Genomic DNA, 24,811 nt, shown 5'->3' with positions numbered 1-24,811 from the left:
AATAACAGAAGGGAGGGAAGTGGAGACAGCAAGGCTGGTGCACCGCAGCATTGTGGGAGATGTAGTTCTTTTCATGGTAATTCCTGTCAATGTTGTCCAAACCATCGCACTTATATGGATAAATGCCAGATGGGTCTGAAATATGAAAAAAGTACAGTTTCATAAAATATCGATTTTATCAGCGAACTCTACCATTATTCATTAATGTTTTCAACATTGTGTCCTTTTTTGAATTGTCAGTAATAGAGTCATTATTGTAAGCGGTCGTTACACAGTACAGGTATAAAGTGGCACCCACCTTCTCAGAAGAGGCTGTTCCGTGTGGTGTATTGCACGTTGTAGGACCGTCTCCTGTGCCAGCGTCTTCTAAGAGCTGCACAGCAGCCACACAGCAGGCACTGTGACACCGAGACAGAGAGAGTGAATTTACTGTGACACGCAGAGACCCCGAGAAAGAGAAAGATACCACACACAAGAGGCGTACACACACATGAACGCACAGACACACACACACACGCCGGCAGCCAGTACTTACACACAGGAGGATCCAACAGGGCACCAGGATGATGGCGATACCGCAGGGTATGATGATGGCCAGAGCCCAGCCAGGGAAGCTCCCTCCCGCCACCGTGCTGTTCCCCGTGGCCGTGGGCAGCAGGACTGTGGGGCTGGCCGTGGTCGTGGTGGTCGTGGTTGTAGTGGTTGTGGTCGTGGTTGTTGTTGGGGCAGCAGTGGTGGCCAGGCCTAAAAACGGAGAATGGATTAATCTAGTCCTGCAGAGTGCCAGAGAACCTTGAAGCTTTGGAGCCTCTGCCGATTGGCACCTTTTATGGCTCCCTGATCCCTTCACTGCGTACACAACCCAGCTAACCAGCCAGTGGGAATTCAACAAAAAGAGCATGAGTCTCTTGACCTGAGGTGTTGTTGGAATGAATCTCAGGAGGAATGTTACTGCTATTATGTTGACTGCTATTAGCGAGGCACTAAATCTGAAGATCTCAGTGTGAACGGATTAGATTAATGCCTTTATGATGCATCTCTTATACATTAATAGTAGTTCTGGAAGCTCTGATTGGTAAAAAGGATTTGAAATTGACAGGTGCAGTGAGGAACCTACCAGAGACTTTCAGAATGGCAGCCAGGAAAGCACTGGGTTGGTTAATGTCACCTTCCCGAAAGACGTACTGCACGTCAGCCTCAATTTGGTTAGGCATGCTCCTGTAGGAATGAAGAAATAAATGCAGAGTTGCTATGCCTTTCTTACCAGCCTAATGCTGATGAAATGACACACGCACCCTAAAGTTCTACAAGAAACGCCAGACTGAGGACTTACGTGTAATTCGCTCGTGGAAAGACGAAAGGATTCGCCCCGGGTTTGTTCAGAATTATATTCAGCTGGAGGTCAAACATGAAGGGGAAACAAACAAAAAGAAGGATCATCAAAGCAGCCTGAGACCCGCACTGCTGTTTAATTGAGTTCAATATTGCTTGCTTTACATGACTTAGCAACCTTGCAGCTCTCCTTCTTTTCATTTCCACTTTGTGATTCATGTTGAATTAAGAATCCTTCAACATGTACCTACAGGTACACAGACGATAACAGGACAACAATAGTCCTGGAGATACTAGGTCTTGCATATTTCATCATTACAAATCACCAATTTACAAGTGAAGAGTCCTCTCATCTGGATAGTAATGAATCATATCAAAATAAAATCAGCACACAAGCATTACAATTTCCCCATTCTGGTGCTCTCAGCAGACACATACTTACATATACATAGCTTTGGAATCTCAGAATTTGTTTCGCTGTGGTACAAGTGTGCTGATGACAGAGCAGGCCAGACTTACCAGGTTGTTCACAGAGTCCTGGATGAGGTTGTAAGTCTCATTTCTCAGTCCCATGTTCTCTGACATGCTCACGTTGAGTATCTGGTAGGCCACGTTGATAGCGAAGGAAAAGTCTGATAATTCTGGTGGTGGGGTGAGGGAGGGAGAGAAGAGAGATTTTAAAAAGAAATATTCATAAAAACACCTTTATATGAAATTGCTTTGGACTCCTGAAACATACAAAAAATAGAAAAGCAGATGTTAAATCATAAAAGCACTTTGGTCACTCTGTACTATTTATGAGCTTTTAAGGCTGATCTGACCAGAAGTCATGGCATTGTAGGCAGATATACAGTAGCACTGTGGGAAATGTAGTTCAATTCATACTCCTCACAGTCAATGTGCCGAAAATCTTAACTCTGATGTGGGGATAGGAATAACGTGGATGAGTATGACTCACTCTCATAAGTGACATTCTGCAGTTTCTGGGGGTCGTTCAGACTCCTGACGCGAGAGTCTAACAGTGTGCTGGCGAGGCTGAGAATCTGGCTCTCACTGGGGACTGGATTCAGGGTGTAGAACACAAAGCGGATGAAGATCAGCACCGTCCCGATGCTGCAGAAACACAAAGAGAAAACATTCCAATAATCAGCGATGCTTTTCAACAGCATTAGGACAGAACAAGCCAATTCACCAATTGGACGTAACACTGAAAAGCCACACGGGAAATCTTACGTGGTTGGTGGTGCTGTGGTTGCTGATGCACCAGAGGAACCCCCAGAGACAGTCGGTGCAACAACCACAGGTACACCACTCGTGGCAGCTGTTGGGGAAGTCACTGAGTTTGCAGCTGTTGTTGTAGTTGTATTTGTTGCAGCTGGAGAATTTGTTGTCACGGCGACAGAAGCACCTTCAGTTGTTGAGGCTGCTGCGGCATTAGTTACAGGGGAGGATCCTGCAGTGATTGCAGATGTTGAATCAGAGGTAGACAGAGCAGCAGTTGTTATGAGGGGTGTCTGTGGAGCAGTAGAAGGAACCAAATTCATGGTTGTTGTGGTGTTCATAACAACAAAGCCTGTGGTTCCAACAGCTGCAGTTGTTGGTGCATTTGTTGTTGTTGGAGCATGAGGTGTAGTTGTTGGTGCATATGTGGTTGTTGTAGCCTCAGTTGTAGTTAGGATGTTTGGTGTAGTTGAGAGTACAGATGTTGCTGGTGAATTAGTTGTGGTTGGAGCTTCAGTTGTAGTTGTTGATGAATTTGTTATGGTTGGACCGTCAGTTGTAGTTGTGGGTGTATTAGCTGTGGTTGGAGCTTCAGTTGTAGTTATTGGTGAATTTGTTGTGGTAGGAGCTTCAGTTGTACTTGTTGGTGCAATTGTTGTGGTTGGAGATTCAGTTATGGTTGTTGGTGAGATTGTTATGGTTGGAGGTACAGTTGATATTGGTGCATTAGGTGCTGTTGGACCTTCAGTTGTACTTGTTGGGATGTTTGTTGTGCTTGGAGATGCACTTGTTGTTTGTGCATTAGTTGTGGTTGGAGCTTCAGTTGTTGTTGTTGGTGCAATTGTTGTTGTTGTTGCCACAGTAGTTGTTGGTGCATTTGTTGTTGTTGGAGCTTCAGTTGTAGTTGTTGGTGCAGTAGTTGTGGTTGGAGCTTCAGTTGTAGTTGTTGGTGCAGTAGTTGTGGTTGGAGCTTCAGTTGTAGATGTTGGTGAATTTGTTATGGTTGGAGCTTCAGTTGTACTTGTTGATGTAATTGTTGTGGTTGGAACCTCAGTTGTAGTTGTTGGTGCAATTGTTGTGGTTGGAGAATCAGTTGTTGTTGGTGCAATAGTTGTGTTGGTTGGGGCTTCAGTTGTTGTTGATGGTGCATTAGCTGTGGTTGGAGCTTCAGTTGTAGTTGTTGGGATGGCTGTTGTGGTTGCAGCTGCAGCTGCAGATGATGCATTAGTTGTGGTTAACACTTCAGTTGTGGTTTTCAGGATGTTCTCTGTGGTTGGAGCTTCAGTAGTAGTTGTTGGTGCAATTGTTGTGGTTGGAGCTTCAGTTGTAGTTGTTGGTGACTTTGTTGTGGTTGGAGCTTCAGTTGTAGTTGTTGGTGCAGTAGTTGTGGTTGAAGCTTCAGTTGTAGTTGTTGGTGCATTTGTTGTGGTTGGAGCTTCAGTTGTTGTTGTTGATGCAAGTGTTGTGGTTGGAGCTTCAGTTGTAGTTGTTGGTGAATTAGTTGTGGTTGAAGCTTCAGTTGTAGTTGTTGGTGCATTTGTTGTGGTTGGAGCTTCAGTTGTAGTTGTTGGTGCAGTAGTTGTGGTTTGAGCTTCAGTTGTAGTTGTTGGTGCATTTGTTGTGGTTGGAGCTTCAGTTGTTGTTGGTGCATTTGTTGTTGTTGGAGCTTCAGTTGTAGATGTTGGGATAGCTGTTGTGGTGATAGCTGCAGCTGTTGGTGGTGCATTTGTTGTGGTTGGAGCTTCAGTTGTTGTTGGTGCAATAGTTGTGGTGGTTGGAGCTTCAGTTGTAGTTGTTGGTGAATTTGTTGTGGTTGGAGCTTCAGTTGTAGTTGTTGGTGCATTTGTTGTGGTTGGAGCTTCAGTTGTAGTTGTTGGTGCAGTAGTTGTGGTTTGAGCTTCAGTTGTAGTTGGTACATTAGCTGTGGTTGGAGCTTCAGTTGTTGTTGTCAGTGCATTTGTTGTTGTTGGAGCTTCAGTTGTAGTTGTTGGTGCAATAGTTGTGGTGGTTGGAGCTTCAGTTGTAGTTTTTGGTGAATTTGTTGTGGTTGGATCTTCAGTTGTTGTTGGTGCAATAGTTGTGGTGGTTGGAGCTTCAGTTGTAGTTGTTGGTGCAATTGTTGTGGTTGGAGCTTCAGTTGTTGGTGCAATTGTTGTGGTTGGAGATTCACTTGTAGTTGTGGGTGCATTAGTTGTGGTTGGAGCTTCAGATGTAGTTGTTGGTGCATTTGTTGTGGTTGGAGCTTCAGTTGTTGTTGGTGCAATTGTTGTGGTTGGAGCTTCACTTGTAGTTGTGGGTGCATTAGTTGTGGTTGGAGCTTCAGATGTAGTTGTTGGTGCAGTAGTTGTGGTTGAAGCTTCAGTTGTAGTTGTTGGTGCATTTGTTGTGGTTGGAGCTTCAGTTGTAGTTGTTGGTGCAATTGTTGTGGTTGGAGCTTCACTTGTAGTTGTGGGTGCATTAGTTGTGGTTGGAGCTTCAGATGTAGTTGTTGGTGCAATTGTTGTGGTTGAAGCTTCAGTTGTAGTTGTTGGTGCATTTGTTGTGGTTGGAGCTTCAGTTGTAGTTGTTGGTGCAGTAGTTGTGGTTTGAGCTTCAGTTGTAGTTGTTGGTGAATTTGTTGTGGTTGGAGCTTCAGTTGTAGTTGTTGGTGCATTAGTTGTGGTTGGAGCTTCAGTTGTAGTTGTTGGTGCATTTGTTGTTGTTGGAGCTTCAGTTGTAGATGTTGGGATAGCTGTTGTGGTGATAGCTGCAGCTGTTGGTGGTGCATTTGTTGTGGTTGGAGTTTCAGTTGTTGTTGGTGCAATAGTTGTGGTGGTTGGAGCTTCAGTTGTAGTTGTTGGTGAATTTGTCGTGATTGGAGCTTCAGTTGTAGTAGTTGGTGCATTTGTTGTGGTTGGAGCTTCAGTTGTAGTTGTTGGTGCAGTAGTTGTGGTTTGAGCTTCAGTTGTAGTTGGTACATTAGTTGTGGTTGGAGCTTCAGTTGTTGTTGTCATTGCATTTGTTGTTGTTGGAGCTTCAGTTGTTGTTGGTGCAATAGTTGTGGTGGTTGGAGCTTCAGTTGTAGTTGTTGGTGCATTTGTTGTGGTTGGAGCCTCAGTTGTTGGTGCAATTGTTGTGGTTGGAGATTCACTTGTAGTTGTGGGTGCATTAGTTGTGGTTGGAGCTTCAGATGTAGTTGTTGGTGCATTTGTTGTGGTTGGAGCTTCAGTTGTTGTTGGTGCAATTGTTGTGGTTGGAGCTTCACTTGTAGTTGTGGGTGCATTAGTTGTGGTTGGAGCTTCAGATGTAGTTGTTGGTGCAGTAGTTGTGGTTGAAGCTTCAGTTGTAGTTGTTGGTGCATTTGTTGTGGTTGGAGCTTCAGTTGTAGTTGTTGGTGCAATTGTTGTGGTTGGAGCTTCACTTGTAGTTGTCGGTGCATTAGTTGTGGTTGGAGCTTCAGATGTAGTTGTTGGTGCAATTGTTGTGGATGGAGCTTCAGTTGTAGTTGTGGGTGCATTAGTTGTGGTTGGAGCTTCAGTTGTAGTTGTTGGTGCAATTGTTGTGGTTGGAGCTTCAGATGTAGTTGTTGGTGCATTAGTAGTGGTTGGAGCTTCGGTTGTAGTTGTGGGTGCCATTGTTGTGGTTGGAGCTTCAGTTGTTGTTGTTGGTGCAATTGTTGTGGTTGGAGCTTCAGTTGTAGTTGTGGGTGCATTAGTTGTGGTTAGAGCTTCAGATGTAGTTGTTGGTGCAATTGTTGTGGATGGAGTTTCAGTTGTAATTGTGGGTGCATTAGTTGTGGTTGGAGTTTCAGTTGTAGTTGTTGGTGCAATTGTTGTGGTTGGAGCTTCAGTTGTAGTTGTTGGTGCAATTGTTGTGGTTGGAGCTTCACTTGTAGTTGTTGGTGCAGTAGTTGTGGTTGGAGCTTCAGTTGTAGTTGGTACATTAGTTGTGGTTGGAGCTTCAGTTGTAGTTGGTACATTAGTTGTGGTTGGAGCTTCAGTTGTTGTTGTCGGTGCATTAGTTGTGGTTGGAGCTTCAGTTGTAGTTGTTGGTGCAATTGTTGTGGTTGGAGCTTCAGTTGTAGTTGTTGGTGCATTAGTTGTGGTTGGAGCTTCACTCGTAGTTGGTACATTAGTTGTGGTTGGAGCTTCAGTTGTTGTTGTCGGTGCATTAGTTGTGGTTGGAGCTTCAGTTGTTGTTGTTGGTGCATTAGTTGTGGTTGGAGCTTCAGTTGTAGTTGTTGGTGAATTAGTTGTGGTTGGAGCTTCAGTTGTAGTTGTTGGTGCAGTAGTTGTGGTTGAAGCTTCAGTTGTAGTTGGTACATTAGTTGTGGTTGGAGCTTCAGTTGTTGTTGTCGGTGCATTAGTTGTGGTTGGTGCTTCAGTTGTAGTTGTAGGTGCAGTGGTCGTGGTTGGAACTTCAGTTGTTGTTGGTGCATTAGTTGTGGTTGGAGCTTCAGTTGTAGTTGTTGGTGCAATTGTTGTGGTTGGAGCTTCAGTTGTAGTTGTGGGTGCAATTGTTGTGGTTGGAGCTTCAGTTGTAGTTGTGGGTGCATTAGTTGTGGTTGGAGCTTCAGTTGTAGTTGTTGGTGCAATTGTTGTGGTTGGAGCTTCAGTTGTAGTTGTTGGTGCAATAGTTGTGGTGGTTGGAGCTTCAGTTGTAGTTGTTGGTGCAATAGTTGTGGTGGTTGGAGCTTCAGTTGTAGTTGTTGGTGCAATTGTTGTGGTTGGAGCTTCAGTTGTAGTTGTTGGTGCAATAGTTGTGGTGGTTGGAGCTTCAGTTGTAGTTGTTGGTGAATTTGTTGTGGTTGGAGCTTCAGTTGTAGTTGTTGGTGCAGTAGTTGTGGTTGGAGCTTCAGTTGTAGTTGTTTGTGCAGTAGTTGTGGTTGAAGCTTCAGTTGTAGTTGGTACATTAGTTGTGGTTGGAGCTTCAGTTGTAGTTGTGGGTGCAATAGTTGTGGTTGAAGCTTCAGTTGTAGTTGCTGGTGCATTAGTTGTGGTGGTTGGAGCTTCAGTTGTAGTTGTGGGTGCAATTGTTGTGGTTGGAGCTTCAGTTGTAGTTGTTGGTGCAATTGTTGTGGTTGGAACTTCAGTTGTAGTTGTTGGTGCAACAGTTGTGGTGGTTGGAGCTTCAGTTGTAGTTGTTGGTGCAATTGTTGTGGTTGGAGCTTCAGTTGTAGTTGTTGGTGCAATAGTTGTGGTGGTTGGAGCTTCAGTTGTAGTTGTTGGTGAATTTGTTGTGGTTGGAGCTTCAGTTGTAGTTGTTGGTGCAATAGTTGTGGTGGTTGGAGCTTCAGTTGTAGTTGTTGGTGAATTTGTTGTGGTTGGAGCTTCAGTTGTAGTTGTTGGTGCAGTAGTTGTGGTTGGAGCTTCAGTTGTAGTTGTTGGTGCAGTAGTTGTGGTTGGAACTTCAGTTGTAGCTGTTGGTGCATTAGTTGTGCTTGGAGGTTCAGTTGTTGTTGTTGGTGCAATTGTTGTGGTTGGAGCTTCAGTTGTAGCTGTTGGTGCATTAGTTGTGGTTGGAGGTTCAGTTGTTGTTGTTGGTGCAATTGTTGTGGTGGTTGGAGCTTCAGTTGTAGTTGTGGGTGCATTTGTTGTGGTTGGAGCTTCAGTTGTAGTTGTTGGTGCAATTGTTGTGGTTGGAGCTTCAGTTGTAGTTGTTGGTGCAATTGTTGTGGTTGGAGCTTCAGTTGTAGTTGTTGGTGAATTTGTTGTGGTTGGGGCTTCAGTTGTAGTTGTTTGTGCAGTAGTTGTGGTTGAAACTTCAGTTCTAGTTGGTACATTAGTTGTGGTTGGAGCTTCAGTTGTAGTTGTTGCTGCAATTGTTGTGGTTGGAGCTTCAGTTGTAGTTGCTGGTGCATTAGTTGTGGTGGTTGGAGCTTCAGTTGTAGTTGTTGGTGCAATTGTTGTGGTTGGAGCTTCAGTTGTAGTTGTTAGGATGTTTGTTGTGGTTGGAGCTTCAGTTGTAGCTGTTGGTGCATTAGTTGTGGTTGGAGCTTCAGTTGTAGTTGTGGGTGCAATTGTTGTGGTTGGAGCTTCACTTGTAGTTGTGGGTGCATTAGTTGTGGTTGGAGCTTCAGTTGTAGCTGTTGGTGCAATTGTTGTGGTTGGAGCTTCAGTTGTAGTTGTTGGTGCAATAGTTGTGGTGGTTGGAGCTTCAGTTGTAGTTGTGGGTGCATTAGTTGTGGTTGGAGCTTCAGTTGTAGTTGTTGGTGCAATTGTTGTGGTTGGAGCTTCAGTTGTAGTTGTTGGTGCAACAGTTGTGGTGGTTGGAGCTTCAGTTGTAGTTGTTGGTGCAATTGTTGTGGTTGGAGCTTCAGTTGTAGTTGTGGGTGCATTAGTTGTGGTTGGAGCTTCAGTTGTAGTTGTTGGTGCAATTGTTGTGGTTGGAGCTTCAGTTGTAGTTGTGGGTGCATTAGTTGTGGTTGGAGCTTCAGTTGTAGTTGTTGGTGCAATTGTTGTGGTTGGAGCTTCAGTTGTAGTTGTTGGTGCAACAGTTGTGGTGGTTGGAGCTTCAGTTGTAGTTGTTGGTGCATTAGTTGTGGTTGGAGCTTCAGTTGTAGTTGTGGGTGCATTAGTTGTGGTTGGAGCTTCAGTTGTAGTTGTTGGTGCAATTGTTGTGGTTGGAGCTTCAGTTGTAGTTGTTGGTGCAACAGTTGTGGTGGTTGGAGCTTCAGTTGTAGTTGTTGGTGCAATTGTTGTGGTTGGAGCTTCAGTTGTAGTTGTTGGTGCAATAGTTGTGGTGGTTGGAGCTTCAGTTGTAGTTGTTGGTGAATTTGTTGTGGTTGGAGCTTCAGTTGTAGTTGTTGGTGCAATTGTGGTGGTTGGAGCTTCAGTTGTAGTTGTTGGTGCAATTGTTGTGGTTGGAGCTTCAGTTGTAGTTGTTGGTGCAATAGTTGTGGTGGCTGGAGCTTCAGTTGTAGTTGTGGGTGCATTAGTTGTGGTTGGAGCTTCAGTTGTAGTTGTTGGTGCAATTGTTGTGGTTGGAGCTTCAGTTGTAGTTGTGGGTGCATTAGTTGTGGTTGGAGCTTCAGTTGTAGTTGTTGGTGCAATTGTTGTGGTTGGAGCTTCAGTTGTAGTTGTTGGTGCAATAGTTGTGGTGGTTGGAGCTTCAGTTGTAGTTGTGGGTGCATTAGTTGTGGTTGGAGCTTCAGTTGTAGTTGTTGGTGCAATTGTTGTGGTTGGAGCTTCAGTTGTAGTTGTTGGTGCAACAGTTGTGGTGGTTGGAGCTTCAGTTGTAGTTGTTGGTGCAATTGTTGTGGTTGGAGCTTCAGTTGTAGTTGTGGGTGCATTAGTTGTGGTTGGAGCTTCAGTTGTAGTTGTTGGTGCAATTGTTGTGGTTGGAGCTTCAGTTGTAGTTGTGGGTGCATTAGTTGTGGTTGGAGCTTCAGTTGTAGTTGTTGGTGCAATTGTTGTGGTTGGAGCTTCAGTTGTAGTTGTTGGTGCAACAGTTGTGGTGGTTGGAGCTTCAGTTGTAGTTGTTGGTGCAATTGTTGTGGTTGGAGCTTCAGTTGTAGTTGTGGGTGCATTAGTTGTGGTTGGAGCTTCAGTTGTAGTTGTTGGTGCAATTGTTGTGGTTGGAGCTTCAGTTGTAGTTGTTGGTGCAACAGTTGTGGTGGTTGGAGCTTCAGTTGTAGTTGTTCGTGCAATTGTTGTGGTTGGAGCTTCAGTTGTAGTTGTTGGTGCAATAGTTGTGGTGGTTGGAGCTTCAGTTGTAGTTGTTGGTGAATTTGTTGTGGTTGGAGCTTCAGTTGTAGTTGTTGGTGCAATAGTTGTGGTGGTTGGAGCTTCAGTTGTAGTTGTTGGTGCAATAGTTGTGGTGGTTGGAGCTTCAGTTGTAGTTGTTGGTGCAATTGTTGTGGTTGGAGCTTCAGTTGTAGTTGTTGATGCAATAGTTGTGGTGGTTGGAGCTTCAGTTGTAGTTGTGGGTGCATTAGTTGTGGTTGGAGCTTCAGTTGTAGTTGTTGGTGCAATTGTTGTGGTTGGAGCTTCAGTTGTAGTTGTTGGTGCAATAGTTGTGGTGGTTGGAGCTTCAGTTGTAGTTGTTGGTGAATTTGCTGTGGTTGGAGCTTCAGTTGTAGTTGTTGGTGCAATAGTTGTGGTGGTTGGAGCTTCAGTTGTAGTTGTGGGTGTAATTGTTGTGGTTGGAACTTCAGTTGTAGCTGTTGGTGCATTAGTTGTGGTTGGAGGTTCAGTTGTTGTTGTTGGTGCAATTGTTGTGGTTGGAGCTTCAGTTGTAGCTGTTGGTGCATTAGTTGTGGTTGGAGGTTCAGTTGTTGTTGTTGGTGCAATTGTTGTGGTTGGAGCTTCAGTTGTAGTTGTGGGTGCAATTGTTGTGGTTGGAGCTTCAGTTGTAGTTGTGGGTGCATTAGTTGTGGTTGGAGCTTCAGTTGTAGTTGTTGGTGCAATTGTTGTGGTTGGAGCTTCAGTTGTAGTTGTTGGTGCAATAGTTGTGGTGGTTGGAGCTTCAGTTGTAGTTGTGGGTGCATTAGTTGTGGTTGGAGCTTCAGTTGTAGTTGTTGGTGCAATTGTTGTGGTTGGAGCTTCAGTTGTAGTTGTTGGTGCAATTGTGGTGGTTGGAGCTTCAGTTGTAGTTGTTGGTGCAATTGTTGTGGTTGGAGCTTCAGTTGTAGTTGTTGGTGCAATTGTTGTGGTTGGAGCTTCAGTTGTAGTTGTTGGTGCAACAGTTGTGGTGGTTGGAGCTTCAGTTGTAGTTGTTGGTGCAATTGTTGTGGTTGGAGCTTCAGTTGTAGTTGTTGGTGCAATAGTTGTGGTGGTTGGAGCTTCAGTTGTAGTTGTGGGTGCATTAGTTGTGGTTGGAGCTTCAGTTGTAGTTGTTGGTGCAATTGTTGTGGTTGGAGCTTCAGTTGTAGTTGTTGGTGCAACAGTTGTGGTGGTTGGAGCTTCAGTTGTAGTTGTTGGTGCAATTGTTGTGGTTGGAGCTTCAGTTGTAGTTGTTGGTGCAATAGTTGTGGTGGTTGGAGCTTCAGTTGTAGTTGTTGGTGAATTTGTTGTGGTTGGAGCTTCAGTTGTTGTTGTTGGTGCAATAGTTGTGGTGGTTGGAGCTTCAGTTGTAGTTGTTGGTGCAATTGTTGTGGTTGGAACTTCAGTTGTAGTTGTTGGTGCAATAGTTGTGGTGGTTGGAGCTTCAGTTGTAGTTGTGGGTGCATTAGTTGTGGTTGGAGCTTCAGTTGTAGTTGTTGGTGCAATTGTTGTGGTTGGAGCTTCAGTTGTAGTTGTTGGTGCAATAGTTGTGGTGGTTGGAGCTTCAGTTGTAGTTGTTGGTGAATTTGTTGTGGTTGGAGCTTCAGTTGTAGTTGTTGGTGCAATAGTTGTGGTGGTTGGAGCTTCAGTTGTAGTTGTTGGTGAATTTGTTGTGGTTGGAGCTTCAGTTGTAGTTGTTGGTGCAGTAGTTGTGGTTGGAACTTCAGTTGTAGCTGTTGGTGCAGTAGTTGTGGTTGGAGCTTCAGTTGTAGCTGTTGGTGCAGTAGTTGTGGTTGGAGCTTCAGTTGTTGTTGTCGGTGCATTAGTTGTGGTTGCACCTTCAGTTGTAGTTGTTGGTGCTTGTGTTGTGATTGGAGCTGGCGTTGTTGTTGCTGCTTTAGTTGTGGTTGGAGCTTCAGTTGTAGTTTCTGGAATGTTTGTTGTGCTTGGAGATATCGTCGGGTTTGTTGCACTGGGAGCAGTCCTATGGAGACATGCCGTTTAGTTTTTGTCCGTCTGTTAGCTTTACAATTGTTTGTATTTCAAGAAATTAACATAAAACTTACGTGCTTGCTTTGGCTCCACTGATCTGCCAGCAAATACAGGCTGTCATGAACATAGGAAACAAAGGTCCAGTTCAGCTTCATAGACTATATCATTTTTGACACGTCTTTTACATTATTATATAAACAATAGCATTTTTGTAAATTAAGTATTTTTGCCTTTGAAATCAAGCGGTGCCCTACAGGAAAGTGTGCACTTATTGCATACACTAATGTATTCATATCATCCAAACAGGTCCTTTACAATTTTCAGGGGTCCTGAGAGCAGTGATTTGAGGAAACCCTGGCTGACCTTCTCACACCTATCCCCCACAGAACAAAGCCAACCGCTACTGTGGGCTCTTGGTCAGTATTATTCAATGATACTGAGCCACTTGGAGACCCAACGTTACATCCCAACAGACTCCAACACCAGAAGTTAAAACCCAGTTAAAATGTTCCTGGCATGACAATCCAACCGTTGCTTTATTAACTTCAGTATTAAATAGCTAATAACCGGCGAGAAGAGAAGCCAGAATTTATTCCTTCCCATACAAATGCGTGCTGTACTTACCCACTGCCACTAAGATGGTTACCGCTCGCCTTCTTTTCGTTTCATTAGACTTCGGAGGAACCAGTCTAAATCAGCAGAAACAGAGGCAATACGTCAGTGGCCATACAATCAGAGAGTCTCATACAGGTTTATGTTCTTACGTAGCCTGAAATGTACCCGTGTGTCAAAGGCTAGTGTGGTGTTCGGTAAGAAACGTTCAACATTTCTGTTCCCAATTGAGTACATTTTATTCAATAGTTCTCAAAGAAATAGTACATGCGTGCTGTACTCGCCGGAATACAAGGCAATAGGACAGGACAAAATTTTGTAAATCGATGACGCCCAGTTTCCCATTCCAGACTGATTATAGCGACTGACATACAATTCCAAAAGGCAGATTATCAATGTATTGCAATGCAATTTATGATCTGGATCAAAATCTCAGTCGTTGGCTTTACGTTGAATAGCTTGATAAATGTTTCGCGTCGAGATCGAAGCATCATATCCATGTTTGTATAGAAGTACACATACATATTCTGCATATATGTAGATATATAAATGCTAATGTTTATGTTTTCAGCCTTTTATTGTGTGGTTTTATGGCTAAAGCACAGTATATATGCTTGATAGCCACGTAAACTTCATAATAGTATCTCTTCGATGCAATTTTATATTTTACCTTCTATTTATACGCGTCTTCACTAATGTTTCCGTTGACTTACGCAAGAAATATAGAAATAGAGCCAAATAAAAAATATCCAACGAAAGCGGAGGACGCTGGTTATACTTCAAAGTTACTTAGACTTGTTTCACAACGCTCAATGTTTTATTAGCATTATTGGCTACGAATAAAAAGTAGATTTCACTGAGCTCGCAGTAGCTGGACATTTAATTTTTTAATTACCCCATTCAAACGGTTGGCGTTTTGCTCCAAGGAGCTAGACCTAAGGCTGTATAAACCCTAACCCTAACACCTGCCGTCGTTTCAATACAACATGGAACATAAACCGCTTTGGAGTCAGCAATTGGTGTCGGCATATATCCTCAATTCAAAATATTAATAAAACGTTCATAACCTAAATTTGAAAGGGACGACCACGATTAACCATGTGATAAAAGTGCGCGTCTAAAGAATAGCAGCGACTGGATTTGTATTTTGTAACAACCTGCATGATATCGTCGCCCCCAATAACAAGCCTCCTGCAATTCCATTAATATCTTCAGATAGCTATCACCTGCATTGGCCTCCGTTGTCACAAATAGGGTATTGTAAAGACTAAGATCACAAACAAACCAAAACATTACATCACAACTTTATCTTTAATTAAACAAAAGGTGTATTTTTCTTGAGGTTTTGAAAAATAATGATTCACAAACTCAGACTCACCCCCTCTGCCTTTCAAAGTTCATATCTCCTCAGTCCAAAAGGATATCCTCCTCGTTTGCTTCGGAATAAGAATATCTCCAGTAGATAATAACCTGTCGAATCTGCGACTCAACTCCCGCGCGCTGGATTAGATGTCTGGGTGTTGAGGTGCATGGACAGATTTTTAAAGGTGCACCTGCCATTACGGGCGTGTACGGGTACAGCGTGTGACGCAGAAAAGGGCGTTCAACTTCACAGAAATCATGAAACAGCGTAACTGCACCGCTCATCGTAGCATCGCCTATGCATTCCACTGAACACAAAGAGATGGTTATAGCTATAATTAAGGCAAGGCGTGGGGCCGAAGACGCGAACATGTTATCTCTACAAATCAGCAATGGAAACATCGCGGAAATATGCTCACACAACCATAATTTTGTGTCACACTCTCACATAGCAGAGCGTATAGATATGTGATGTCAGGTTCTTATTGATTTTAAACATGGTCGTCTAAATGTTTCCATGTCTTATAGATTATGTCCCGGACAAATATTGCTTTGGAGTCAGAATTTTGCTTTCACAATTTGATTTATCACGTTATTATCAAATTGTCATTATATTATTATTATGTTATAATTATCAGGCCTTTGGTATACATGTTATTCAATTATTTATTTAAACTGCAGGGGTCACTGGCCGTTGCAGAAAATACATTTTTGTTAAATTATTATTAGTAATTAAATACAAATATGTTGCAGAAAATGTAATCATGACATGGTTCGATTTTAGGAAACACAGTTAACAGTATAAATGTTCTTCTGATATTTCATATCATTGTAATTTAAAAATACACCAAAAAGCCCAGCTTTTAGATTTTCCTACAAGCACTGTTCAATATTAGATTGAACAGATTCAGATTCAATATAGATTCAATATTAGATTTATCATTCCGAAGACAGAATAAGAGAGAACGTGAAAAAAATTATCTTATATTCCAGGATTTCTATCCTGAAATATAAGACAATTCTTCACTTGGTAGACTGGCACATACGGCGTCACAGCTCGTTACTATAACTACAGGGAAGAACAAAATACATAATGTACGACTATCAATATAGTCTTCTCCTTAATCACTGCAGACTGGAGCATCGAACACCAGGCTGCACGTTTCTAAAAGAATGTTACACAGCATTCGCTTTAACTGTGACAAGCTTTGCAGTGGTAGGGTCTTAGTTAAGATGTATGTAAATATTGTCAGGTGTCTTGCCTGCTCTCCACCACACCAAAATCAGGAATGGTGAGCGATTAAAAATTAATCTCTATCAACCACGCAGTTCCAATAATTAATCACGATTAATCGCAATTTTCACCACATGTTAGAATTACAGGTAGAGAGATATATCTGCGTCGTCTGGCAATAGGCCGATAAAAATTTCTCTCCCGATTTCTGATGGGTGCCCCCTGTGGCTTCAGTTCAGCATGAACTAGTTCAACCACCTAGATCAGGTGATCAGATGACTAGCGTTGGGTAACCTTGTGGTTTTTAAGTTAAAACATGCCCTAAAAGCTACTGTAGTTTAAAACCTATTGGATCTAAAAAAAATCCCGACTTCTATTTCCATATACATTCGAATGCTATTTTTAAGTACCATTAAGATTAAGTGCAAATCTAACAGAATGCGTGGATCGGAAGTCAAATAAAAAGTTGAATCTAATTCTAAAAAGTGAGGCACTTGCTTAAACAAAATAATGTAGGAACATCCCTCAGATAGAGGTCTTTCACAGAGCTGAGGGGCCTACAGTCATCTGCGACCCACTTGACCCAGCAATGGCTGCAGACAGTCAGGCCGAGTTTGATTCATAGGCAAGACGAAACTGTTGGCATTTGTCAATAGCACTTTGACTATTAACCTCAGAATTTTAGCGCGTCAGTAAGGTAATTGAATCTCGATGTAATTCAGTAATACCGAAACTCCATTAGACGGACACTATAAAATACAGTTTAATTAATTTATTTTTTAAATCAAGTAATTACTTAATCACGTAATTCATGTTCAACGCGCAATCCATTTGAAATCAATCGCATGCGTTAACGCGCTAACGCTGACGGCCCTGTGAAAACCTTAAATAAAACAACAACAAGCAAACAAACACCAACAAATAACTTAATGTGGTACTACATGTGTGAACTGGGAAAAAAACACTACTGGCTGGCCGCTGGCTTTCTCTTCTTTTAGTGCCCCTGCCGGTAAAACGTAGGTACTGTAGAATTCGCTCTTTCAATCAAGAGTCAGGTGAGTCAACCTGTGACGCTATATGCCATTTTAAAGCCTGAATCGTGTAGTTGCAGCAATCAACAAGGTGCCATTTATTCAAGACATCTTAATATGCAAAGTTGCGTAATTAAATAAGTAATAGTAACACACTTGTGAATATGTTCAAAACTGATCCACTGATCCAGTGAGTACATTCTGAATTAAATTCAGTCCCTCCTGTCAGACGGCTGTCTCCCCCTTCACTGTTGGATGAAAGGACATATTTGTTCCACGCATGCGGTTATAGGTAAAAGCTTTGTAAAATGCATATCACCAGCTAACAAGGATTCAGCTAAACCCCTATTCTAAATTTTTTTTTCATTCCCATGTTTTGCGCCATTCACTAAAGTGCAGTAACTTTCTCAGTTAAAAACTAAGAAAGTTACTTAGTGCAGTAACTTTCTCAGTTGTAAACCGGTCCAAAAACACTGCGTGTGAAATCATAATAGATTGCAGTAGTTCAGGCAAAATGCTGTTGAAACAAAATTTAATCAAGGTTATATACTAAAGCTGAATTCATGTTTAAAATTGGTTGTATTTGAAACCTGAATCAGTATCATATCAGCATAGATTTAAAATAAGGTACACAGATGATCTCACTAATAAATGCTAATCTGTTGATCAAACCTAGAATTAAAAGTCAGAATATCTTGATTAGAAATATATTATTTTAAGTGACTCTATGTAGCAACATGTGTTGCAAGCTTTGTTATGCCAGTAGCTTTAACTAATAGCTTCTGGTCAAGTCTTTTTTAAGGCAAAACTGCAGAATCATATTCCAGATATGATATCTAGGGACTTTGTCATGTTAAAAAGCATAGACTTGCACAGTCTTGATGTTCCGGGTGGGCAGGTGTTTCTGCAGGGCCATTGTGTGACTGAGTCCGTCTGCTGCACCTGCTTTTCACTCTCGGTTGAGTGACAACATGGCCTGTATTCAGTCTCATCGTTGGACCATTTGTGTTCTTGCATGTCACAGCTATGCTCTACATTTCAATCAGGAAACTAAGCTGAAGTAATACAGTTGGATTTCCTTGTATTAAAATTTTAATGCTCCCCAAGAACTAATTCGGGTGTATAAATGAAATATATACACAGAGTCAGTTTTGACGGGACAGAATTTTGGTGGCCCGTTTATCGGTAAGATATTTTACAAATGCTCATTGTAGCCAGTCAATAGGGGGGAGGGTCAGTGGGAGAAATATGATTACCACAGCGAGTGGAATTATCTTAAACGGCTTCCGGTTTGGACGTGCGCTTCTTTCAACCCTTTGCCGGTCTTCTGTCTGTGTATTTTTTGACGCCCCCCCCCCCCCCCCCACATGCTTTATTCCCTGCCTGGATTAGTCAGCCTCTGTATTTGTGCACGAGTACACTCGTACACAGACAATAGCTCTTTCCACACTGCAAGGGACATGGTGCCCCGCAGTGAACCGCGCACCAAGGGGAGAGCAGGCGCTATGCCACCATTTCCACTGACATTATCCGCGCAACCAGAAGTGCCCGACAAATCACGGGACGCCTGAAAGTGGCGAGAGAGGAAACCCTGACCCATCTTCTCACTGCGATTCCCCAGCAGAACAAAGCCAATGTGTTTCCCCGCTGTGGCTCCCGGTCATCGTCAGGTGATGATATGGCCAGTTTCATTCACTATCTCAGTGTTAGACAAATGCCTCGTGGATTGAGCCTTTCTGCAGCCATCTTCCATGTAATTTTGAACATTATCTCAAAGAACGATGAAAAAGAAAATGCATTAATCACAAAGTTTAAAGCCTGGTTTATTTTAGTCTAAATTATAGAACTTTTAAATGCATGCATTAAATGCAACTTTTATTTTCATTCGGTCGTTAATTTTTAGGCACACGTCTGGTCGGGGTTCAGAGGTTACATGTCGCGCAAGAACATACCTCTCTTGAGTTCACTTGGTCCTTGTGCCATGACTAAGCTGCGAGACTTAACAACACCCGCTGTTTACAGCCGGTTTCAGCAGGTTGCCCTGAAATTTGTCGGAACCTGTCTGGAGTGACAAAAGTGTGAGACGAATATACATAACTACAAATACGTCACAGCCATGACTCATTACTAACACTGCATTAATTTCCAAAGATAGAATTTGATCAAAACGTGCAGCTGACTTTTATAAAGATTTACTTATGGAACAAACCAAACGAAACATTTCATAAAGAAATAGAATGTACCCTGTTATTATTATTAGACCTATTTCAAAGAACATCGTCCACACCCTAGCCTTACCCCGCAGCTAGAATGTTGAACCGGTTTGCCTGTTAATGTATCTTTGACATAAGCAAGAATTTAAAAATAGTGAATGCACGCACAGCAGTACGTTGCAATAGGCCTACATCTGAATTCATGTCGCAGTTGTGAGCAAATGGTATAATCATAGGCTGGAGGAAACACCAGCAATGTAGTATCAATTCTATATTCTAGATATTATGAGTTTGCAATTATACACATCAACGATAATGCAACTAGTCAAACGACGAGATTTAATTAATCAAAGTAAGCAGCAGCACAAAGGTAAAAAAAAAAAGAAAAAGTGCGGGCATAGAAGTCGGCACTATGATCCAAGTCTAGCATAGTTGTCTGGCGATGGTGCCAATTTATAAAATCGTTAATCTTAACGATGACAAAACATGTATTGAACACATTTATTTGATTTTACTGAGGATTAAAGTTAAGGCGGCGTGAAGAGATGAATAGAACAGACAGGAAGAATGTCGCGAGCTGTCACACCTTCTCTTACAGGCGCACCCAAATGCAGAGATACAATACTAACTATGCACAGACGGTATGTTTATTAGTCTAAATCAGCCAACCAAATAGCAAAATCAAATGTATTATTTAGGCCTCGCCTGCAGTAGAAGCCTAAATAATACTTCAGTGTCCGGTCGAACACACAACGCTGTGAATCATTGTTGAGCCATTGTTCCCTGCCACGAGATGTAGTCTTATATGTCTGAAGTAAATATTATTATTATTATTATTATTATTATTATTATTATTATTAATGATAATAATAATAATAACAACAACAACAATAATAATAATAATAATAATAATGCCAATTTTGCCGCATGCAATTATTGAACGCATCGAAACATAAAATGTGAAATTCGCTGTTGATTGTGGCGATTCTGGGACTGAAGTTTCAAAGCCATCGTCAAGTTGAACGGATACGTTATGAACCATGTTGCGTAAAGACAGTTTCATGATAACTGCGTCACTCCTTTTAACGCAAGAGAGGTGAAGTCACGGTACAAAAACACACCTCCAGTAATAGGTGAAATAATTTCAAGCAGCTCAAGATGCTGAAAATAGATTAGGAGAAAGCGGACAGACGCAAAACACCTAAGCGACAAACAGAAATGAATCGAAGGACAAGAGGCGCCTCCTGAAACACGTCAGTTGATCTGCAGTTTGCGTGAAGAAACCCAATGCTGATAGGATGAGAGGGTTCAGAGCGGTTATCACTGATGACTGGACAAATTAGGGCAAAATCAACGGAAATATCTTTCAGTAGCCCTGCTTAAATAAAGAAAGCTAATTTCGAGGTTATTCGATTAACAGACATATTGTTGTTTTTGGTCTGATAAAACCATAAAACGCATTATGCCTGTAATAAGTAAACTATATTGCCTTTTAGCATACGTTTTGTTAAAATAAATCTTTTGCCATCTGGCCAATTACACCTTTTCCCATTAAATTTAATCCCGTTGTTGTCTGGCTTTGAAAAAAAATCACTTAAGGTCTTTGACTTCACAGTTTATCTTGCTGCAATTTAAAACGATTTCGATCAGTGAGTTAACCATCCTGTTCACCAATTACGTTTTTATTAATCCTCAAAGCTGTATGCGGGCTGAAAGGTGCGGAGCCCGAACGGAGACTTAAACCATTTTAGATTGTCTAGTTTTTTTTTTCGTCAAAAACTCATAGTTTCCTGAACAATATTTGGAAATATAAAGGCCACATCAGTCACTTGGTTTGCGTTTACATTTACATTTATTCATTTGACAGACGCTTTTATTCAAAGCGACTTACAAAAGACGCAGAGTTCAACACAAAGTGAGGCAGAGTAGGCCTAAAATTTAAAATTGATATCTGTTATTAATATGTATATTATTTTACATATGCTCTGTATTATACTTTACTATACAGTATTTCATATATAATACTCACTATTTTGCACTTATTAAAATAAAGTGTCGTCCTTCAAAAAGGGTTTGTGCTTTAAAGTATTATGTTACAATTGGACAAAGACACATTTGAATATGGTGCTGTGTAGTCCTGTTTTACGTAATATTTAGGCTATCAATCATTTTAATAATCCAAATGGTGTAATTGCGTATAGCAGCACCGATTCAGTGGGAACTGTAGCATGCTCCGTGCAAAGGGTCACCTTTTTTGTTAACATGAACCCTCCTAGTCTTGAAAAACCGGTTCTGACTGACAAATAACGAGGGAATTCTATTTTAATAAGAATTTAGAGCTGTATCCTCACACGCCCAGGTGAACCGACTTTCTGTAATCCATTTCATCCAGACAGTAGCACGAGAGAACCTGCCAGAATTAAAAACTGAATATAGAAATGAGCGGATATGATTAAAGTGTTTGAATAAATATATGATCAATCCATCAATACAATTTAAATGGACAGACAAGCAAATAATCAGGGCTAAATAAACACAGTAAAAAACAAACAAACAAAAAAAAATAATAATACCTTTACAGTATTTTTCGAATGTTTACATGGTGGGAAAAAAAACACTCGAATAACGTGACAGTAAAAATAACGCAGTGTAGCTTTGGGTGGATAAAGAATGCATACTTTTGTGGAATGAGACATCGTGTTTCACAACTCTGACTAGCATCTCCTATTAGAGCTCAATAGATCCCGTATCCGAAATAATAATGCTTTTATACACATGGATGTTTCACTTAAAGTATTCAGAGTAAGTTCCTCGCTAAAAAGTACAACAACAACAACAAACATGCGTCGGTAACGGTAGCGTTTCCCACAAGCCAAGTACGCCACGGAGCGTCAGATAAAAGCCAATGCGGTTGGCAGTTCCGTGAAAAGCGTTTGAAGGTACAAGTTTAAAGACAGGCTGTAGTAAGCGGTTTGTGGGTGTACGTACGAGTCCAAATGCATTCCCCAAAATCGCCTACTACATCCCAAGTGTAAAGTTTGCCTGATATTATTTAAATTGTGAAAACCTTGCACAGGAATATAATGTACACCCCAGTGCGAATATGTCGTCCGTATGATATGTCATGATTGAGCAAAGTCCTGCGATATATTGTCTCATTGATAAACTTACTTTCAGACCTTCGTAATACCACCGTAATACCAGGTCTTTACTCCTACTTGTAGTAATCGATCAATTATCAATACACTAGCATTCATTTTATCGCATTATTTCGCACATGCGCCAGTGGTGTAGTGGTATCATGCAAGATTCCCATTCTTGCGACCCGGGTTCGATTCCCGGCTGGCGCACGAACTATGTGGATGAATAGTTCAGAAGGTGTTCCGTTTTATAAAATCTTAATCGGGATTTGGGCGAAGTTGGCAGCAATGTAGCTTTGAATAGCAGAGGAATTCGCAATCCTGTCTGCATAAACATGCCCAAATGTTTGTGTGGTTTTACCAGAACTCAAGTTTACCGTTCTGGAATATGATGAAAATCTGTCATTTAAGTAACGGGTGCTGTCCGGCTCTTCACGTATGCAGCGAGTAAACATGTTTAGTGGCAAACACCTATGTGCTGGAAAGAGGGGGTCTAAATCACTTTCTGTGACTATGAAAGTATTTTAAAATTTTCAAAATGAGTCTGGGGAGACCTGGATCCCAGGTGTGGAGACAGAGCTATATAATTATAACTGGAAGCCACTGAAATGGACTGTAGGATTAGGACTGGAAGCCACTGAAATGGACTGTAGGGTTATGACTGGAGGCCACTGAAATGGACTGTAGGATTAAGACTGGAGGCCACTGAAATGGACTGTAGGATTAAGACTGGAAGCCACTGAAATGGACTGTAGGGTTATGACTGGAAGCCACTGAAATGGACTGTAGGATTAAGACTGGAAGCCACTGAAATGGACTGTAGGATTAGGAATGGAAGCCACTGAAATGGACTGTAGGATTAAGACTGGAAGCCACTGAAATGGACTGTAGGGTTAAGACTGGAAGCCACTGAAATGGACTGTAGGATTAAGACTGGAAGCCACTGAAATGGACTGTAGGGTTATGACTGGAAGCCACTGAAATGGACTGTAGGATTAAGATTGGAAGCCACTGAAATGGACTGTAGGGTTATGACTGGAAGCCACTGAAATGGACTGTAGGATTAAGACTGGAAGCCACTGAAATGGACTGTAGGGTTAAGACTGGAAGCCACTGAAATGGACTGTAGGGTTAAGACTGGAAGCCACTGAAATGGACTGTAGGGTTATGACTGGAAGCCACTGAAATGGACTGTAGGATTAAGACTGGAAGCCACTGAAATGGACTGTAGGGTTATGACTGGAAGAAGGCAGGCACAAACACACAGCGACTTCAGCTTTTAATTTTCTCATTTATTCATCGTTCATTTCATATTTCAGCAATGCCTTTATGTACAAGTCCTTTTAATATATTTTATTTCTTTGTAAATTGACGCTTGCACCCCCACTCCCCTCAACAAAAAACCCCTCCCTTTTCACCCAAACACTATGCTCCACCCCACCCCCCCACCCCCACCATAAAAAAATTAAAACAAACTTTAAGAAATGAATACCATTTGGCCACTGTTTTACACACGTTAACTAAAGATGTAGAACAGGTTCTTTCTCTTGGAGGTGGAGAAGAGGAGGGTATAGGAATGTACCAAAGTACCTTACACCACCCTAAGAGTCTATTTGCAGAGTCCTTTTCACAAAGAAAAGACACACATACATACATACAGAAGTCCTGTACACATTACAAAAACAATGGGGAGGACAGTCATCTCTATCATCTGAGCAGAAATAAACATACTAAGAATGGGATGAAAGTTAGACAAAAGAAAGTATATGTACAAAATTATATAGAGCAACAACTACTGCGTGATCGAAACAATAATAAAAAATAAAAATAAAAATCGAAAAAAACACAACAGGGTTCCAGCACTATGTGCTTGGACCCCTAAAAAGAACTTAACAACACTACCTAGGATAGGGAAAAACAAATGAAAAGTGAATTTAAAAAGTGTAGACGCTATACATATATATATATAAAAAAAAAACAAAGAAAGACACACACACCGAGAGAATAGCTCGGCTACTTGCAGCTCAAAAACACAGTTTTTATGAAAACCGGTGTACATACACATATACATATCAACCACAAATGCACATATGTACACGCACACACGCACGCGCCCACACGCACGCACACATACACACACATTGTTAATAGCATGTCTTCATAAACAGGTCATTCATCGACCCAACACAGAGACTGAACAAACGGCCAGGGGGGTGGGGGGGTGGGGGGGCGCAGATCGGTTCCCCCCTGCAGGGGGGGGGCGCAGATCGGTTCCCCCCTGCAGACAGACTGCTGGGGAGGCCACTCCAGAAACACGCATCACAGCTGATAGTACTCTAACAGCACGGGTGCTCTGCTATGCCCCGATTCGGCCAGACAGGACTCCCGCTCGTCTCCTGCGCAGGCTCCTCAGCCATTCCTCACATGTCCAGACCCAGAACAGCACATGCAACCGCGTGAAATGATGGCCTATGACTGTTGGCCCGGTCCACACGGCCAGCCAATCAAACCATCTCCTCGCACCCCTGGCACTCTGTCCAATCTAAACCCCTCCTGCATGTCCATTCTTCCTGTTCCTTCACCACAAACAAACTGCCCGCGCGGTTAGCGGGGAAACGGGCTCAGACCTCCTATATACAGGTAAACGTTTGCAGCACTCACACCGACAGAAAGACACAGGACACATTTTCAGACAGGTGCTTTCTCACCCTCCACTGTTTGACGAAATAAACATACAAACTGAACAAAAAAGCAAAATAATAACCTCTTAACATTACAAAGGAATATATGTCATTTTTCTCGTGCGGAAATTTGAAACTCCCAAGTTCATACGTGTTAAGGACTGCTTCTTACTGTCATACAGTTCACTGTAACAGTCCCCTGGCTGGAGAAACGACCACTCACAGTGAAGCAGCTTACCACCATGCAGCCACAAACATACAGCACAGACTAAGAAGGCGTTTCAGAAACAAAGGTAAACAAAGTAAAATGT

General features: G+C 42.0%; 2 protein-coding genes, 1 long non-coding RNA gene and 1 other non-coding gene across 4 annotated transcripts; 1 reads left to right on the top strand and 3 right to left on the bottom strand.

Moving 5' to 3' along the window:
* Positions 1-6: 6 nt before the first annotated feature.
* Positions 7-3,885, bottom strand: LOC118769640 (mucin-5AC-like). The gene is made up of 9 exons (XM_036516853.1): positions 3,452-3,885; positions 2,566-3,376; positions 2,291-2,445; positions 1,852-1,973; positions 1,334-1,395; positions 1,118-1,218; positions 536-744; positions 299-398; positions 7-135 (listed from the first exon to the last, which is right to left on the bottom strand). Exons 2-8 carry the CDS (start codon positions 2,892-2,894, stop codon positions 303-305), a joined length of 1,074 nt encoding a protein of 357 aa, XP_036372746.1. The 5' UTR covers positions 2,895-3,376; positions 3,452-3,885; the 3' UTR covers positions 7-135; positions 299-302.
* LOC118769521 (threonine-rich protein-like) lies at positions 3,565-9,365 on the bottom strand (the record flags this gene model as incomplete). The annotated part of the gene is made up of 3 exons (XM_036516651.1): positions 3,565-3,602; positions 5,207-5,375; positions 9,315-9,365. Coding segments are annotated over 3 exons (258 nt in total), but the record flags the coding sequence as incomplete, so codon positions are not given.
* A 2,674-nt stretch (positions 9,366-12,039) lies between these two features.
* On the bottom strand, positions 12,040-14,332 carry LOC118769656. Its single transcript, XR_005004508.1, has 4 exons — positions 14,218-14,332; positions 12,852-12,916; positions 12,302-12,341; positions 12,040-12,219 (listed from the first exon to the last, which is right to left on the bottom strand). It is a non-coding gene; the product is annotated as an uncharacterized LOC118769656 (long non-coding RNA).
* Positions 14,333-21,958: 7,626 nt separating this feature from the next.
* trnag-ccc lies at positions 21,959-22,029 on the top strand. The gene has a single exon. It is a non-coding gene; the product is annotated as a tRNA-Gly (tRNA).
* Positions 22,030-24,811: the final 2,782 nt, after the last annotated feature.

Source organism: Megalops cyprinoides, chromosome 22, assembly GCF_013368585.1.
Source record: "Megalops cyprinoides isolate fMegCyp1 chromosome 22, fMegCyp1.pri, whole genome shotgun sequence".
Taxonomy (NCBI): domain Eukaryota; kingdom Metazoa; phylum Chordata; class Actinopteri; order Elopiformes; family Megalopidae; genus Megalops; species Megalops cyprinoides.
Note: the sequence above shows the minus strand (reverse complement) of the source record. Positions and strands in the feature narration are given on the sequence as shown.